Source organism: Lonchura striata, chromosome 17 (assembly GCF_046129695.1).
Source record: "Lonchura striata isolate bLonStr1 chromosome 17, bLonStr1.mat, whole genome shotgun sequence".
Classification (NCBI taxonomy): domain Eukaryota; kingdom Metazoa; phylum Chordata; class Aves; order Passeriformes; family Estrildidae; genus Lonchura; species Lonchura striata.
The window spans coordinates 12406714-12424481 of NC_134619.1; the positions used below are offsets into that span (position 1 = coordinate 12406714).

General features: G+C 60.5%; 1 protein-coding gene across 1 annotated transcript; it reads right to left on the bottom strand.

The window, feature by feature from the left end:
• Window positions 1-419: 419 nt before the first annotated feature.
• On the bottom strand, window positions 420-14194 carry SNTA1 (syntrophin alpha 1). The gene is made up of 8 exons (XM_021546356.2): window positions 13893-14194; window positions 11447-11632; window positions 4323-4521; window positions 4031-4238; window positions 3832-3962; window positions 1817-2013; window positions 1553-1740; window positions 420-1282 (listed from the first exon to the last, which is right to left on the bottom strand). Exons 1-8 carry the CDS (start codon window positions 14155-14157, stop codon window positions 1190-1192), a joined length of 1467 nt encoding a protein of 488 aa, XP_021402031.1. The 5' UTR covers window positions 14158-14194; the 3' UTR covers window positions 420-1189.
• Window positions 14195-17768: the final 3574 nt, after the last annotated feature.

Below are 17768 nucleotides of genomic sequence, written 5' to 3' on the forward strand. Positions count from 1 at the left end.
TCCAGAAGGAGGAGGTTAACCCAGAATTTGGCACTGCAGTGATGCAAACAGTCCTTACCTGTTTTCCCAGCAACTTCTAAGCCTCTGCTGCTGCTCAGCCAGGCAGCTGCGCTTATCGGAAAAATATAAAAAACAAAACACAACTTTCCTGAGTTTGGAAATTATGCCCACCCTCCTCTAAGCATCCTAAAGTGTGGGGAACCCAAACCCACCTGATAACACCAAAGGTGGTGCTGGCATCAGCACGTCCTTCTCTGCCACTCCCAGCACAGTGTTGGGCACCTTAAAACAGTGTCCCCAGCACCACCAGCTCACAGCAAATCCCTTCCTCCCCCTGGTGGAAAACACCCCGAGGCTCAGCCCAGACACCAACCACAAACTGATTTTCAATTTCTCCAAGTGAAACCAGGAGACAGATCTTGGCTCCTGCTGGTTGTGATCTGCAAAGTTTATTTAACCCCCCCAAAAAAGGCATTTCCATGCAGAATCTTTTGGTTCATAAAAGAAGTCATTCCGCAGCAGCCACCTGACAACCCTCCCCCCAAACCCACAAATAAAGTGACCCCAGAGTGCACAAAACCAAACGAACCGTCCAACTCCAACAGAGAAAAGTGGTTCCTATCATTCCACACAATATGGAAAAATTTGGCAAATACAGCTGATCTTGCAGTTCCTGTCCCTTAAGCACTTTAGAGCTGGTTTGGCCCCCAGCCCTTGGGTTGCCTGTCTGGAAAAAAGACACAGGGGTCCTTGTGCTGCAGGACCTGGGGACTCTCCGAGGGGTCCAACCCAGGTGCGGAAGAGCTGCCACATCAGCGTTTGGAAGTGGGCAATATAAATATAAAACATGAATACAAATGTGTTCTTTGTACAGAAAATATCATCTCTCAAGGCACTGGGGTGATGGCCACATGTCCACTCGTGGGCTCCCAATGGGCTTCTCCAGCCACCAAGGAAGGAGGAGAGGAAGGCACCGGAGAAGTCCTGCTGCTGCCATCCAAGAGGGGTTTCACCCCACTGCTGCCCCCAGACACCCCAAGGGGGTTTTCCTGGCTGGATGGTGCTTCTCCTTGCTGGGGGTGACTGATCCCATGGGGGCTGCAGTCTCCTTGGGATGGGTTTAGCCAGGAGGGAGGTGCATAGATGGGCCGGGGGCTTGTGCTGCTCCAGCCACAGCTGGGCTCCCTCGTCATGCCAGCAGCCCCAGCCGGGTCACCTTGGCTGACAGGAAGGAGTGGATGATGAAGACGATGGTCTTGGGGCAGGAGTGAAGGTCCAATTGCTGCAAAAAAGAAAAGGAGAAATGTTTGCAATGGGGAGAGCTGCTCCTGCAGCAGTCAGCTTTCAGCCAGGTACCACCCAGAGCTCCCCAAACCCACCACAGCTTTACTGGGGCCCTGGGGAGGGCTGTGTACCCTGGCTGGGGTGGGCAGACGGGGCCACGTGTCACCCCTATGCCAGGCTGGATGGGTGTCATGAGCAGGGTGGGTGCTCTGCTCCCCCTCTGCCCCCAGGAGCATGGGTGGGGCTGCTGAAGGTAAAGCCAACTCACGATCTCTCCCTCTGGTCCACCAAAGTCCAGGTAGAGCATCTTGATGCCATCATCCGAGGACATCTGCAGCTTCTCAAAGGGCTGCTGAAGCAGGATGGTCCTGCTGAGCCCGGGCTCGCTGGTGGAGATGGTGAAGCCTTTGTCGATGTGGACGGTCAGGGTGCAGTCCTGCCCCTTCCACGTGCAGGCTGGGGACAGGGATGGGAAGGAGTGAGCAGGAGGTCCCACCACACCCCCTGCCCCCTCCCCCGGGCCCCCGCTGACCTGCCGAGACCTCCTGGGCCAGCTCGGCAGCGCCGTGGGTGCCATCCACCAGCAGGCGTGTCCACAGGGCGAGCTCCCGGGGGCTCTCCAGGCTGAAGAGATGGGTCTGCACGCCCAGGCGGCCGCCGGCGCGCAGCGCGAAGGAGCGCTCGGCCTCGTACAGCGCCGAGCCCTTGGCCGGCCCCGAGTGCACCAGCCTGCGGCACGGCCAGCGCTCAGCACCGCGCCCCGCATCTCACCCCGCACCACCCCAGTGCTGGACCGCCCCAGCGCTGCACCCCTGCACCGCAACACGCCAGCAACAACACAGCACCGCCCAGCATCGCACGCCTGCACTGCCCCGGAGCAACACACCGAACATCACGGCACTGCCCATCAGCACCGCACCGCCTCATCACCACACCTCAGCATCGCTCCTCGCACAGCTCAAGCCCCGCTTCGCATCCCGCACTGCCCCAGCACTGCCCCACATCCCGCATAGCTCCAGCATGATCCCGCATGCCGCACAGCTCCAGTTCAGTCCCGTATCCCGCATGCCGCACAGCTCCAGCACAGCCCCGGCCTGCCGCGCATCCCGCACAGCTCCAGCACGGCCCCGGCCCTGCCGCGCATCCCGCACAGCTCCAGCACGGCCCCGGCCCTGCCGCGCATCCCGCACAGCTCCAGCACGGCCCCGGCCCTGCCGCGCATCCCGCACGGCTCCAGCACGGCCCCGGCCTGCCGCGCATCCTGCACGGCTCCAGCACAACCCCGGCCTGCCGCGCATCCCGCACGGCTCCAGCACGGCCCCGGCCCTGCCGCGCATCCTGAACGGCCCCGGCCCTGCCGCGCATCCCGCATAGCTCCCGCACGATCCCAAATCCCGCACGGCTCCAGCACGGCCCCGGCCCTGCCGCGCATCCCGCATAGCTCCCGCACGATCCCAAATCCCGCACGGCTCCAGCACGGCCCCGGCCCTGCCGCGCATCCCGCACGGCTCCAGCACGGCCCCGGCCTGCCGCGCATCCCGCATAGCTCCAGCACAGCCCCGGCCCTGCCGCGCATCCCGCACAGCTCCAGCACAGCCCCGGCCCTGCCGCGCATCCCGCACGGCTCCCGCACGATCCCAAATCCCGCACAGCTCCAGCACAGCCCCGGCCTGCCGCGCATCCTGAACGGCCCCGGCACAGTTCCAGCACGGCCCCGGCCCTGCCGCGCATCCCGCACGGCTCCCGCACGATCCCAAATCCCGCACGGCTCCAGCACGGCCCCGGCCCTGCCGCGCATCCCGCACAGCTCCAGCACGGCCCCGGCCCTGCCGCGCATCCTGAACGGCTCCAGCACGGCCCCGGCCCTGCCGCGCATCCCGCATAGCTCCCGCACGATCCCAAATCCCGCACGGCTCCAGCACGGCCCCGGCCCTGCCGCGCATCCCGCATAGCTCCCGCACGATCCCAAATCCCGCACGGCTCCAGCACGGCCCCGGCCCTGCCGCGCATCCCGCATAGCTCCCGCACGATCCCAAATCCCGCACGGCTCCAGCACGGCCCCGGCCCTGCCGCGCATCCCGCGCGGCCGCAGCGCCTCACCCCGCTCCGCTCCGCCGCGGGCGCGCAGCGGCGCCGCCAGGGGGCGCTGCAGCCCCGCGGATGAGGCCCCGCAGCGCCCGCGCTGGAGCCGCCCCCGGGGCCGCCCCCGCCCCAAAACCCGCCCCAACCCCGCCCTGACCTCACGCCCTCCACCCTGAAACCCCGCCCCGAATCCCTCCCGCAAAACCCGCCCCGACACCCGCCCGCAACTCAGCGCCATTCTGCCCATTGCCCTGACACCGCCCCGGACAGTGTCACCACCCCCGCGCCCTAAGCCCCCGCACTATGCCCGAGACTCTGCCACCAGCCCTTGGACACTGTCACCACCCTGGGGGTCTGACACCAGCCCTGCGTTGTGCCCAGACTCCCAGACCCTGGCACTGCCCCCAGGGACTGCCACCACGCCATCCCTGAGGGGCAGGAGGGCACTGAGCTGGCGGCCCCTACCTGGTGGCGATGAGCGGGTAGCTGTGCGTGGGCTTGCTCAGAGCGTCCCGGCTCTGCGGCAGGCTCCCGTACAGCAGCAGCTCCTTCTCTGTGAGCACGGCCAGGAGGTTCCTGGTGCCGGCGCTGGGGAGCTAAAAAAGGACTGGATCAGGGCCACCGGCAGCATGGTGGCACGGAGTGGCGGGGGCCCGGGGGGTACCTGCTCCGTCAGCCAGCCCACGTGCTTGATGTCCCGTCCGGCCACCGTGCCAGCCCCCGCCAGCTGTGCCCGCAGCTCCTCCTTCACCCGCGGCAGCAGCGCGGCCGCGTTGGCCTGGATGGCGCCGAGCCACGACTGAGCCGTGGCCTCATCCTTGGCCCGCAGGAAGAGGGCAACGCGCCCGTCCGCCGAGCACACCTCCAGGTACCTGCAGGGACACGATGAGTGCCTGCCCGCCCTCGGCTCCCCAGGCACCGCGGTGCCATCGCCCGCCCCGGTGCCAGGCGCTGACCTGTGCTCCGGGTCGGTGGGGAGGCACTTGCGGGACACGTAGCACATCTTCAGAGGGACACTCCGGCTCTCCCGGAGCTCCCGAGGGGACAGCAGAGGGGATGATCGCTTCTGCTGGGCAGCTGGAGAGGGGTCCCAGCTGACCGTGGCACCCGCCGAGGAGTTCTTGAAGTAGGGCGAGATCTCCTTCATGTACTTCACTGGAAGAGAGGCAGCACCCCCTGAGGACACGGCCCAGGCCAGGGCAGCCTTGTCCTGCTCTGCTGAAACCCCCACACTCCCTGAGTCAGAGCTGCTGGCCCCTCATTAGCTCCTCAGAGCTGCCAGCCATGGCTGCTGCGGGTCCCCTGCCCCTGCGGGTGCAGGGCTGGCACTGGTGGGCAAGGTCACACAGGGGGTGACACAGATTCACAGAATGGTTTGGGTTGGAACGAACCTTAAAGATCATCCCCGTTGCAACCCCCTCATTCCATTATTGAGGATTCTCAGCAGCATTAAAGGGACCTTCACACTGGCACATTCATGCCAGAGCCTGTAGGGCATCAGGGGAAGATGTGTGTAGATGTCAGCAGGGCTTTCCTGCATGGTGCAGGGGGATGGAGCATTTGCACACTAACCCCAGGAATGGTAAGGGTTCTGCTGGTAGAGACAATTACAGGAGGCTGTGGCCTCAGTGATAAGAGCAATTGCTTTAGCAACAGAAGAACAGTGCTCATCAGAGAATCATCTGGGTTGGAAGGGAGCTTAAAGCCCATCTCAATCCAGCCCCTGCCATGGGCAGGGACACCTCCCACTGTCCCAGGCTGCTCCAAGCCCCATCCAACCTGATCTTGGACACTTCCATGGATCCAGGGGCAGCCACAGCTTTTCTAGACACCCTGTGCCAGGGCCTCCCCACCCTCACATGACACCTTGAACCTTCCCAGTACCTCAGCTCCACCACTGCAGCCTGGGAAGCTCTGCAAGAGGGATTAAAAACAGCCTTTTCCCCTTTTTCCTTCCCTTTAACCCAGATCAGTTCACAGATCCAGGCCTGAGCAGTTCCCTAGGGCAGCACACACAGCCAGGGGTGGGGAATGGGAGAGAGTCCCAGGCCAAAATTACACAGTCCAAACTGTGCTGGTACAGCCAGTCCTGCTGCCAGCTGAGGAACAGTGCTCAAATACCCTGGCTTGGCCCCAGGAAAAGCCTTGGAGAGCTGCTCTCTGCTTGCACAGCCCTGCCCCATGAGCTTCAAACCAGGGACAAGAAACCAGTCCTCACTGAGCCTGGCTCCAGAGCCAGAACCCTCAGAGCCACGCTGGGATGGCAGCTGGCTCCAGAGGTTTGGGGAAAGGGGGAGATGAAAGGTACCACAAATTGATGGGGCCCCACAGGCACATCCTGAAAATGAGTTTAGCAATGCTGGCTGAAAAACTCCAGCTGAGCAGGCAGGATGCCAGTCCTGGTCCTGCCCTAGGGTAGCAAGGGACCAGCTACTGACTCCAGGGAAGGGTTTCCCTCTGGAGGCCCTTAGGAAAACACCATGAACAGACACGTGCCTTCAGCCACGTCCCCAGCCACCCTGGCTGGTTCCACTCCAGGTCCAAGCCAGCAGAGTGGGTGGCAGGATGGGGGACACGAGTTTGGCTTTGCAGCCAACCCTTGTAGGTGGCTGGATGGGCACAGCTCCATCGCTGCAGCCAAGCCACAGCAGCCTGACGTGCCACCAGAAATGAGCCCTTTTCTCTGGCAAAGATACACTGTGCCAGCATGCACCCACTCCCAAACTTCACCTGGCCACCAGATGGGTCATCTCCCACCCATCCTCCCCCGAGGTCACGGGCCCAAGGCCACCAGAGCTCCAGCAGTGTTTGAACAATGCCCTCAGGGATGCACAGGGTGGGATTGTTGGGATGTCTGTGCAGGGCCAGGAGTTGGACTGGCTGATCCTGGTGGGTCCCTTCCAACTCGGCCTATTCTGTGCTCTCCCCTTTCACTCCTATCCCAGTGAGCTCCCTAAATCCTGACAGCCCGGCAGGAGCTGCGTGGAGCCAGAGCCCCGTGGGTGCTCTGCGGGACGCGGCTATAAATGGCCACGGTGCTGTGCCACGAGGGCCGGGTCACCCCGCGGTGGCCCCGGGGCCAAGGCGGCGGCGGGGGGCCACCAGCCTCGTGCCCTGCGCCTCCCGTTACAAAAATAGCCACGTTCCCGCAGGCATCCGAGCCGCGCTGGATCTGACTCGAGCCATTAATCTTGGCAGCGGGGTCCTGCCATTATCCCGGTGCCTGGGAACTAATTGGAGCTCAGAAAGATGCCATTGAGCCGCTGAAACCCGAGCGGCGTCCCTGCGGCAGCCCCTGGCTCCCCGGGCACGCGGGGGACGTCACCGGCATTAGCTGGGCGGCGGCGGGGTCACGTCCCGAGGGAGCCGCGGAGGGCAGGAGCAGTGCCCAGTGCGGGACAGGGCACGGAGAATGAGGCAACAGGCAGGTCTAATGTCTCGGGTACGTGGCTTTAAGGAGGCTTTCAGGCTGGTCGCAAAGCACGGCGGGTCCTGAGCCAGCACGGGGAGCTGGGAGGTGCTGGAGACTGTAACACTCCCTGGCCAAGGCCAGATCCCCGTCCCATGGGAACTGCTGTCCCCTCCAGTGACCCCAGCGCTGGCTTCACAGTAGGCTGACTTACACTTCTGCCAGTCCCTTCACTGCAGTTGGTATTCAATGGATTAATTAATTTCCCCCACTCATTGAAGCAAACAACTCCAACCACATCGTGCATCGCCTCTGCTAGTGGTAATTGTGATTCTTGAACTGTTTTTACTTTTTAATTAGCACCTTGCAGTGCTGGGGCTCCTGCCTGCTCCCTGGCAGCCTGCACCCTCTAAAAACCACCGGGCAGCAACACTGCCTGGCTGCTGTTGACTTAGTCACCTACAGCAGGCACACAGCCCTCGGTGGCTTCTGTGCTAATCCATGTGGCCTCCAAAGCCACGTGGGCTCTCCAGGGAAAGAGCCTGTCCCACTGACCCTCTCCAGAACAGAGGACAGAGGACAAACAGTACCTTTAACTGCTCAGGGCTTTGCACTAAGGAAAACTTTGTTTCAGGCTTTTGGGGAACAGCAAAAGTCTCTGGGTGTGCAGCCACTCATCCCATGCCCGGACAGTGCCTCTGCAGGGGGCCAGGTGGTGGCACAGGGGCTCCCAATCACTGGAGCATCCCATGTGTCCTGAAACCTGGAGTGAGCTACACCAGGGACATGTTTAACCAAAGGCCCTGGGTCTGCCTCTGTGTTGCAACTGGTTTTTTTCTCCACAGCATGCCAGAAAGGGGCAGAACCATCAAAATTCTTTGGTTTGACTTCTTGGCTAGAACTTCTCCATCAGCCCATCCCTCAAACAGATGGAGCACAATCACAAACCAACCACTCCTGGGACCCTGGATCCTGAGTCAGCACAACCTACGCCACTCATCCCCACAGCTCAGCACTGCTCAGAGCCAAGCCTGACCCCACAGAGCTTCCCTGAGGAGCCACAATGCTTCCTCCAGGCAGGAAAACAGACATGGAGGCCCAGAGCAGTTCAAGAACACCCTCTCACTGCTTGGGTCAGTCACCAGAACACCCTGCTTCAGCCTGGAGATCACAGCGTGGATTCAAAGAAGAGGTTCCAGACTCCATTTCTGGTCAGGAGTAGGGTGGTACTGCTGTTTCTCCTGCCAAAATCTTCCCAGCAGCATCTACACACCTCAGCAAGGCCATAACATCAGGAAATCTTCCAGAGAGCTCCTGGAGATTGAGTGCTGGCCCTACAGAGATGCTAATCCCACCTCCAGCTGGTCCGTCTCTGTCTCAGGATTAATGAGGCAAAATTGGCACGTTAAACTGGGGGGTTGAGCAAACACACATCCCAAAGAGACACCCTGAAATGACCTGCCAGCTCCAACCCAATGCTCTGATGTGCTTCCAAAACGGCCAACACGGTACCCAGCACCCCACCCTGGGACCATGCCCTGCCCCTGGCTCCAAGCATGAACACAACAGCAGCTCCTTGTCCCAGCTGCCTCAGCTCAAGTCCTACCCCAGGAAGGAAGATGATACCATGGGATGCTGCAGGGTGAGGTGCCACTGCTGTCCCTCCTGCCCCAGGATCCCATCCCAGCACTCAGTGCCACATTCCATGCCCCAGCTCTCTGCTAAATATTCCCTTGTGCTGCACTGTCAGCAGGGAATCATGGGACAACCCTCCGTGTTTCCAGGGAGGAGAAACAAACCCAGGAAACTCCCCAGGGAAAGCAAAGCTTCAGAGCAGCAAGGTCTGGAGGTGGCAGATGTGGCCCATCACCTCTTGGCATCATCCCCAGGGCAGATCCAAAGCCTTCCTTCCCACGGTTATGGCAACCAGCACTCTGGAGAACACCCCGCCCCACTCTCTCCCAGCACCCATTTTTCTGAATTTCAAATTCCAAGGAATTACTTGGCCAAGCAAGTCCTAAAGAGCAGAGATAGCTTCAGGAGCATCCCTGTGGCAAATAAGTCATGGATGTGAGATGCCTACAGCTACCCCAACTCCTCCTCCCCACTGCTCCCAGTTCTTCCCCCATGACAGTACAGCACAGGGGCCTCACCAGGAAAACCTCTCCTGACCCCAGAACCCTTCCAAGGGCAGCTGGAAGGATGTTTATCAGCCTTCCCCCTGCCATGGAGTCTCTGGATTCCAAGCAATGAAAATAAGGAAAAGAAACCAAGGAAAAAATAAGGCAAGGGAGAGCAACTCTCCCTGAAATAACAATGTAATATAAATACAGTCCAACTCCTCCTGCAAATACCAAGAGAATAGTTTGGCACATTCAGAAAAAATCTTGGCAGGACACACAGAGAGGTATCTGCATGTCCTCACGCCTGGGTAGCAATGACACCCAGGAGCCTGAAGCCAAGCTGAACAGCCCAGGGTGAAATCTGGCACATGGAGCCACTGCTGATGCTCACACTAAAATGCATCACCTCCCAGCTCTGCCACTTTGGGGAGTCTCAGCCCAGCTCACTGCCCTGTGAGGAGGTGCCAGCTCTCCTAGTTTTGTTACCTGCTGCAATGCCACCTGCAAACCACCCTAAAAGCTCCAAATCCCAAGAATGACTGCAGCCAGGAGCAGCAAGGAGTGAACAGATGCTGGCTGTGCCAAATACTCTGGTTTAGCACTCAGAGCACCATAAGGAAAGCTGGAGTCACAGCTGGCAGCATGTGGGGAGCAGAAAGTATCTAAGTAATGTTAAGGTGCTCTTTTTTAAGCTCTTCCTTCTCCAAGCAGAAAAAGGCAGCAGGGACCACCCCAGTTTAACACCCTTCAGGCACTTTAAGGCCACCCCCTGCCTCTCAGCCCAGCCAGCTCCTGGAGAGCCACAGGGGTGGCAGGTACAAGGCAGGGTCACCACCTCCACAGGACAGTGACAGCCCTGCCACCCCCATGGCAGAGCTACACTGTGCCAGCAAACCCAAAATCAGGGAGGGGATGGAGATGTACCATGTTTATCAGTGACATCAGTGACCAGATGAGCAGCAGCGATCCCTTCCCTGCTCTGGCTGGACCCCAACAACATCAGATACAAACTCATCCCAGAGCTCCAGAGTGCTGTAGTGGGAGCCAGCCCAGCCCCAGTCTCCTCCTAAGGGTACCTCCTTGTTGTTTTAATTAATTAAGAAACCCAGCAGGTCATACTGAGCTCAGCAAGCTACAGCAAAGGCCCTGCCTGCAGCTGCCTCCCAGGAGGGAGACCTGGATCCCTAATATAATAAAAGATAATGGTGGGAGGGTGGTCTGAGAGCAGCGGCTCCAGGCAGGAATTTCACAAATTCACAAAGAAAGAAGCTCTTGTATTTTTCTTTGGTCAGAAAAGAACAACAAAACCATCCCACCACCAACCCTATCTGCTCCCAGCAGCTGTGCAGAGCAGCACATTCCTCCAGCTGAACCGTGGTCCTGAGGCTCCCAGGAGAGGAGGAACCCACAGTAGGAAGGGCTGAGCAAAGCTAAAAATTAAAATCTGGAGCTGAGACAATCTGGGGAAAGCAGAGGAAAGCCGGAGCCAGAGTGGTCGCTGGCAGCACAGCACACAGAACTGCTTTGTTCACGGACAGCCCCGAGCACTGCCCCCAAATCAAACCCCCCTTTGGGACCTGGGAAGGGTCTCTGGTGCCAAAACCCCCTGTAAACAGGGTGACCCCAGGGACTGTTGGAATGAGGGGAGGGGAAGGCTCCTTTCCCGAGGGACAGATCTGGGATGCTCATCACAGCCTGGCTGAGCTGGCAGAGGGTGGGCAAACATAGACAGATATGAGGTGAAGGGTAGCCAGAGAAGAATGGGGTCTCTCCCTCAGAACTCCCATGGTCCCAACCCAACAACCCCCACCCAGTCCTCAAGGAGGGCTTGAGGGGGCTCCTACAGTGTGCCAGCCCCCTCAGGACTTGGAGACACCAGGGATTATCTGCCTGGTACCAGATGGAGCCCATTCCCAGGGAACAGCCTGCTCCAGCATGGTGAAGGCTGCATCCCTGGGATGTTTGTAGCCTCAGCTTCCAGGGATCCCCTTGGTGGGTAGCATCCCCTGGATGGGTAGTTCCTGAGCAGGCCCTGCTGCACCCTCCACGTGCCCAAAACCCACCCAGCAAACCCCAAGGTGCTCAGCAGGAGTGGGGGACCAGTGCACCCTCTCTCTGCTGGCATAAACCTACACCAGCCAGAGATGTGGGTTTAAATTAAAACCAGGGGAAAAGCAGAAAATGTCTTCTCTTGCCCCAGGAACTGCAGACATGGGAGTGATGCTGTGCAATGAAAGAATCCCAAATTCCAGAAACTTGTCCCACACCTCCCACTGCTGCCTGCCTGAGGTCCCACAGTGGGGAGACAGAGCCTCTGGGCATGGAGTACTGGCACAGACATCCCTCCCTCTCCGTAAGGAGACAGGGAGATCCAGGGAGATCCCAGCAGTTACCTCCAGCTCTCCGGATGAGCAGACAAATTACTCTGCATATGTTGCTTTCCATTTGAAAGAGTATGCAAATGCAGCTGCAGATGATATGCCACCCCTGTGTCATCCCAGTACAAGAAGGAGAACCATTCTGCCCTCATCACATCTTTGTCTCCTACCTTCCAAGATCACTTCCTTGCCCGTCTTCTTCAAGGCCTGCACGGCCTCATCGTGGGTGGCCTCGGACAGGTCGGTGCCATTGACGGCGAGGATGGCATCCCCCACGTACAGCGCCTCGGTCTGGTCTGCTGCCAGCCCCTTAAAGATCTTGGAGATCAAGATGGGCATTTTATTCTCTCGGCCACCTTGAAACAGAAGAGACAGGGAGCGGTTGTGGCTGTAGGAGCGCTTGGAGGAGTGTGTGGGGAGAGGGATGCTGTGGTACCAGATGGTCTCAGCAAGGCTGAGCCTTTCTGCTGGCACTCAAAGCACCGTGCCAGGTCAGCCCACTGCCCACTCCCCCAGATACCCACAGGACACCTGTACCAACCACAGCAGCCAAAGTACCATGAGGCTTTACAGCTGATGAAGTGATTGCTCCAAAACCGCTCAGATTGGTCACGGATTATTCACAGAGTGAACACATAACCTGGCCATCTCCCCATCAGTTTTGGCAGGAAAGTGTATCGTTATTTGCATTATTAATCATGTATGCTGAGCAACTATCCTGGCTCTAAGGACTTTATGATCTCAACAGATAACACAGCTGAATGTTTTTGGAGAGGCCAAAGAGGCAGGGAGAGGTAAACCAATCTGGCTGCATGTTCCTGTCCACACAGCAGCCCTATTTGCCGGGTGCTCCCCACTGTCCTGACTAAAAGAATGTTATTCAAACTCCCGGCGGCTTCAGGAGATCAATTTGCACATCGACTTTTGAACCCGCAGGGAGATCCGAGCCGCCTCCGTGCCAGGGCACAGGGATGCAGCAGCCATTGCCCGTGGCAGCCGGGGATCAGCAGTGCCCGATGTGCCCCGCGCCCCGGGACAGCCTGTCCCGAGGAGTCTCCAAGAGATAATCCTCATCCCAGAGGGAGATGCTGAGCGCAGCCCGCTGTCACTGCCCGCCCCGGGCTGCTCCCAGCCGGTGCCACAGGCATTTCCTCGCTCAGCCGCCTGCCAAGCCAGTGAGGGCTCCGGTTATCAGCTGTCAGAGGCCCCGGCGGGGGCTGCTCCGTCCTTGCGCCAGCGGCTCCTCGCCCGGCTGCCAGTGCCGAGAGCCCTGCCAGAGCTAAGAGCCTCCGCCAGCCCGGCTCTCGCTCGGCTCCCCGCTGTCCTGACAGCCCCAAGCCACGTCCTGCGGCAGGACATTCAACCCCAGGTGGCACCCAGTGTCCCTGCATGAAGCACGGCTGGCACATGAACAGCGACATGCCAGCAGCTCGGTGAGGAGATTGTCCTGCCCTACCAAGGCTGCCCCGCCCTCCACAACTCCTTCCACTACCCATTTTTGATGGCAACTACATCTTTTCCACATACGTCACTGCAAAAGTAAAGTTTTAACTGAACCAAGGGAAGTTTCTCCTTTCCTGGAGGAGCCACAGAGCAAGCAATAACTTGGCAGCCATGGGGTGGTTACGAAAGGGGGTTTGTGCTTCCCAAAAAAAGGGCTGGCACGCTGGGGCACCCTGCAGACACGGCCAGCAGTGTCGATCCAGTTCCAGCAGCCGCACATTCACATTGCAAAACCTCCCCACTACCAGAGGGAGCCGGAGGCTGCGTCTGTGCCCCCTCTGAGCTGGGAGGAGAAGCCACGTCAGGAGGGGAGAGCTGTCCTGTCACTGCCCCGGGGCGGCCCGCTGCCTCTCACAGCCACGCTCCGTGACAGCCCTGTCCCTGTCTCCGCGCTGCCCTTTTCATCCTGCTTTCACAGTTTCCAACACGCTCGGAGCCCCGTGAAAATCAAAGGCAGGCAGAAAGGCAGGAACGGCACTGCCCTAAGAAGTTTCCAGCCTGAAGTTCAGGCGAGTCACCAAGGAGCGGAACAGCTCGGGAGGGAAAACAGACATAAAACAGAAAGGCTTCCCGGGAGCACATCTCCAAACTCGAGCGCGCTGGTTTAACACCCCACCCAGCGCCGGCAGATCTCCCGGGGCTTTACATCCCTCCCTTCGTTTTGCTGACAGCTTTAAAGGGGCATTTCCCAACTCAGGAACACGGTAGGACAAGGACACGCCGGCCCAGCCCTCCTTTTGGCTGCAAAAGAGAAACTTTCGCGTAACCCGGTGCCCCCAGCACCCCACCCGTGGGTGAAGGGGACAGCGGGTCTCCCACCGGCTCACAAACCCTGGGGTCCCTCACCCCGGTCGGGCACGGCGGGCAGGCACTGGCCGGTCACTCCGCACCCCAAATCATCGCTCTTTCCGTAGGCTGGGAATGGTTCGGTGCCGTCACTGCCACGTATCCCCTCCCCGTGCTAAGCTGGGGCTGGGGACGGTGAGGACCCCGACCCCAGCCCCGCTCCCCGCGGGGCTCGCTCCGAGCGAGCCGCGGGACCGCAGCAGCAACAGGTCCCGCTGCCGATGCCCTCTCCCCACGCCGCCCCGGGACCCCCGGGCCCGGCCTCACCTTTTATGCTGATGCCGAGCCCCCCCACGTCCTGCTTGACGACGCGCACGGTGCGCCTGATGTTGGCGAGCGCCTCGGGAGCGGCGGAGCCCGGCTCGCCGCCGTTCAGCTGCGCCGCCGGGGCCTCGGGGCCGGGCCCGGGGCCGTCTGCGGGGCTGACCCCCAGCACGTCCTCGGCCAGGGTGAGCAGGACGCGGAGCCACTGCCCGCTGGGGCCGCGCAGCTCCAGCAGCCCGGTGCGCGGGGCGCGCCTGCCCGCCGCCATCTTCGCGCGCTCCGCGTCCCACACCGCCCCGCGCCGCCCCTCACACCGCACCGCCCGCCCCGCGCCGCCCCTCACACAGCACCGCACTGCCCGTCCCACACCGCCCCTCGCACCGCCCCGCGCCGCCCCTCACACCGCTCCGCACCGCCCGTCCCACACCGCCCCACACACCGCACCGCCCGTCCCACATCGCCCCTCACACCGCCCCTCACACCGCACCACACCGCCCGTCCCACACCGCCCCTCACACCGCTCCGCACCGCCCGTCCCACACCGCCCCTCACACCGCCCCGCGCCGCCCCTCACACCGCACCGCCCGTCCCACACCGCCCCTCACACCGCCCCGCGCCGCCCCTCACACCGCACCGCCCGTCCCACACCGCCCCTCACACCGCCCCGCGCCGCCCCTCACACTACCCCGCGCCTTCCCACACCGCCCCTCACACCGCTCCGCACCGCCCGTCCCACACCGCCCCTCACACCGCACCGCACCGCCCGTCCCACACCGCCCCGCGCCGCCCCTCACACCGCACCGCCCGTCCCACACCGCCCCTCACACCGCCCCTCACACGGCACCGCTCGTCCCGCACCGCTCGTCCCACACCGCTCGTCCCACACCGTCCCGCACCGCCCCTCAACACCCCGCGCATCGCTCGTCCCACACCGCCCCTCACCGCCCTGCGCACCGCCCTGCACCGCCCGTCCCGCACCGCCTGATCCTCACCGCCCGTCCCTCACCGCCCCGCACCGCTCCACGCCGCCCCTCAGCGCCCCGCGCACCGCTTATCCCCCGTCCCACATCGCCCGCACCGCCCCTCACCTCCTATCCCGCACCGCTTCTCCACACCCTGCACAGTCTCTCCGCACCGCCCCTCAGCGCCCCGCACCGCTCCGTGCCCTGTCCCCTCCCGCCACACACCGCCCCGCAGGACCGGGACACAGCCCTGGGAGAGACCGGGACCGCGGCTCCGTCCCATTCCCTCCCGGGACGGGGCACCGGGATGCTCCCCAGTGCTCCCCGCACCAACCCGGGACGGGGCACCAGGAACAGACACAGCTCCGCGGTGCTCCCCATCATGGAATGGGGCACAGGGAAGAGCACAACTCCCCGGCGCTCCCCGCTCCATCTGGGATAGGCACCGGGAGGACACGATGTTCCCAGTGCTCCCCAGCACTGCCTTCTCCAGCCCGGATGGAGGGGCACCAGAGGGACACGGCGCTCCCCAGGGCTCCCCATGCCTGCCCACGAGGGACACAGCTCTCCTCTCCATCCTGGGATGGACACAGGGCTCCCCATTGTATCCTAGGACAGACACCTGGAGGGCCCAGTGCTCCTTAGCTCTTCCCATTCCAGCCTGGGATGGGGAGACCAGAAAGACACGACTCTGGCCTGGATGGAGCATGGGGAGAGGCCAGGACACCAGGGCCCCACTGGTCCATCCTGGGATGGGACTCTGGAAGAGCCTGGTTCTCCCCTCACCATCCTGGGATGGGGCACCAGCAGGGATACAGCTCCCCAGTGCTCCCCAGTGCTCCCCAGTGCTCCTTGTTCTGGCCTGACACAGGGCACCAGGAGGACCTGGCACTTCCCACTCCATCCTGGGACTGGCATGGGAAGGGACACAGGCTCCCAGCTGCTCATCCCAAAACTTGCCCCCACACTGGACATTTTGGGTGTCCCTGCGCTGGGCTGTCACAGGAGGAGCAGTGGGAGCTGGGCACAGAGCTGTGGCTCATCCCAGCGGCCACAGCCAGGGCAGGAACTTCCCTAGAGTCCCAATGGGTGTTAAACAGGAGCTGGGCAGGGGGACATGGTGTCTGCAGACATTCAGACAAGTCTGCATTGCTTTTTCCTTACTTGCCCTGGATCTTGAAAACGCGAGTATTTTTACATCCTTGGCAGACACTCATTCTTACTGTATTAATTAGGACTAGAAAATACCTCCAGGAGTAGCAAATCACTCTTGGCACATCCCCTCTGCCCCTTGCAGAGTGTTTCAAGCAGTGCCAGGAGCCTCTGGGACAGGACTACTGAGGTCTCAGCCCCTCTGGAAAGCACAAGGATTTGTAAGAATTCTGTAACATTTATGGCTGGCTGAGAAGTGGGTGGAGAGAAGCTCTGGGCACCTGAGGCAGGGGGGCTGCAGCATGTGCTGCTCAGCACAGCCCTTCCCAGCCAGGGGCTGCAGCCAGCCCTGAGCATCAGCCTCACACAGAGGAGAAAAATGCTCCCTGGGCTCCCTCCCACGCAGTAGCAGCTGTGGAATTTCTTGAGGTTGCAGCAGAGAAAACCCTGAAGGTTATTTCTTTACAAAACAGATGCTTTACATATTCCTGATTTTCTTTTCACTAAAATGTTCGGGGTTTAAGTGACACTTTGCCTTTGCAGTATGGTGATGCTCACTGTGGCAAGCACTTCTACATCACCCCAAGGATATTCCCCTCTGATCCCATCCCCTGTCCAGTGCCTCTCTCTTTGGGAACAGCAAGGGGACTTTGGTCTTTCGGTCCTCAAGTGGACACAGAGCTCATTCCCCCTGAGCTACATGCCTTGGGAGCACTCACTTTATTTTCCAGTCAGGCAGCTGCAATCAGCAGTTTGTCCAGCTTTTTTTTCATTCCCAAGAGCTGCTTTTGATAATTCCATCCTCTAAGGGCCCATTCCCATCTGAGCCAGCAGTGGGATCTCTGAACAGCTCTCAGTGCAGCAGAACAGCACCATTTGGGTTGTTCCCTTTCATTTCTCAACTCTGTGCCCCGAGGCAGGGATGCTGATAAGCATGGCCTGGATGCATGGAAGCCATCCAGATGGTTCCAGTGCCTTTCCCTGTGCTGCTGCTGGGATGGAGAAAGCACCATGGTCCTTGAATCCAGGTCACAGCACTCTGACTTCACCTCCTTTGGGGAAACAGCCTCACCCTGTGAGTGCAGCGAGGCCACTGCTCAGTGACCCCAGCAGAGAGCACATCCCCCAGCCACCACTTCTGCCTGGCTGTGGGACCCCCTGCTTCAGTAATTAATATTCCTGTGATACAGCAATTAATATTCCTATGACACAGCAATTAATATTCCTATGTCAACTTATGTGGGATAGACACCCCAGGCGAGTACTGCAGGTGGTGTCTTCTAATGGAAACAAGGAATTCAAAGTGCCCTTAAGACCCCAGTCCCAAACTGGGAGGTTCACCCTGAGCAGGGGGTCCATCAAATAGGGCTGACAGACTGGTGAAGTACTGGGGGCTTGGCTCCAGCACTGGGGGGCTTGGCTCAAGGTTTAATCAAAGACAGGAATCAATCACTTGCTGTCTCCTCTGCACACCTAGGCCTGGCAAGAGCTGTGGCCTGAGAAAGTGGACATGCCAGGATGTTCTTGGAGGTCTCTGTGCCCCCTAAGCAGAGATGTTGATGTTCTGGGGTTTTCCACAGGCTTGGCTCCTCCAGGCTTCCCCACTTCTTTTTAGGGGCTCCTTCAGGCTTCCTCACTTCTTTTTAGCCCTTTCCTGTCTCAGGGCACACGGTGAGCACTGGGAACCCAGCACACAGAGTGGTCCCAGCTCGATTTGACCCTCACAAGATACCATGAGCATAATTCCCATGCCGTGGAGCTGTAG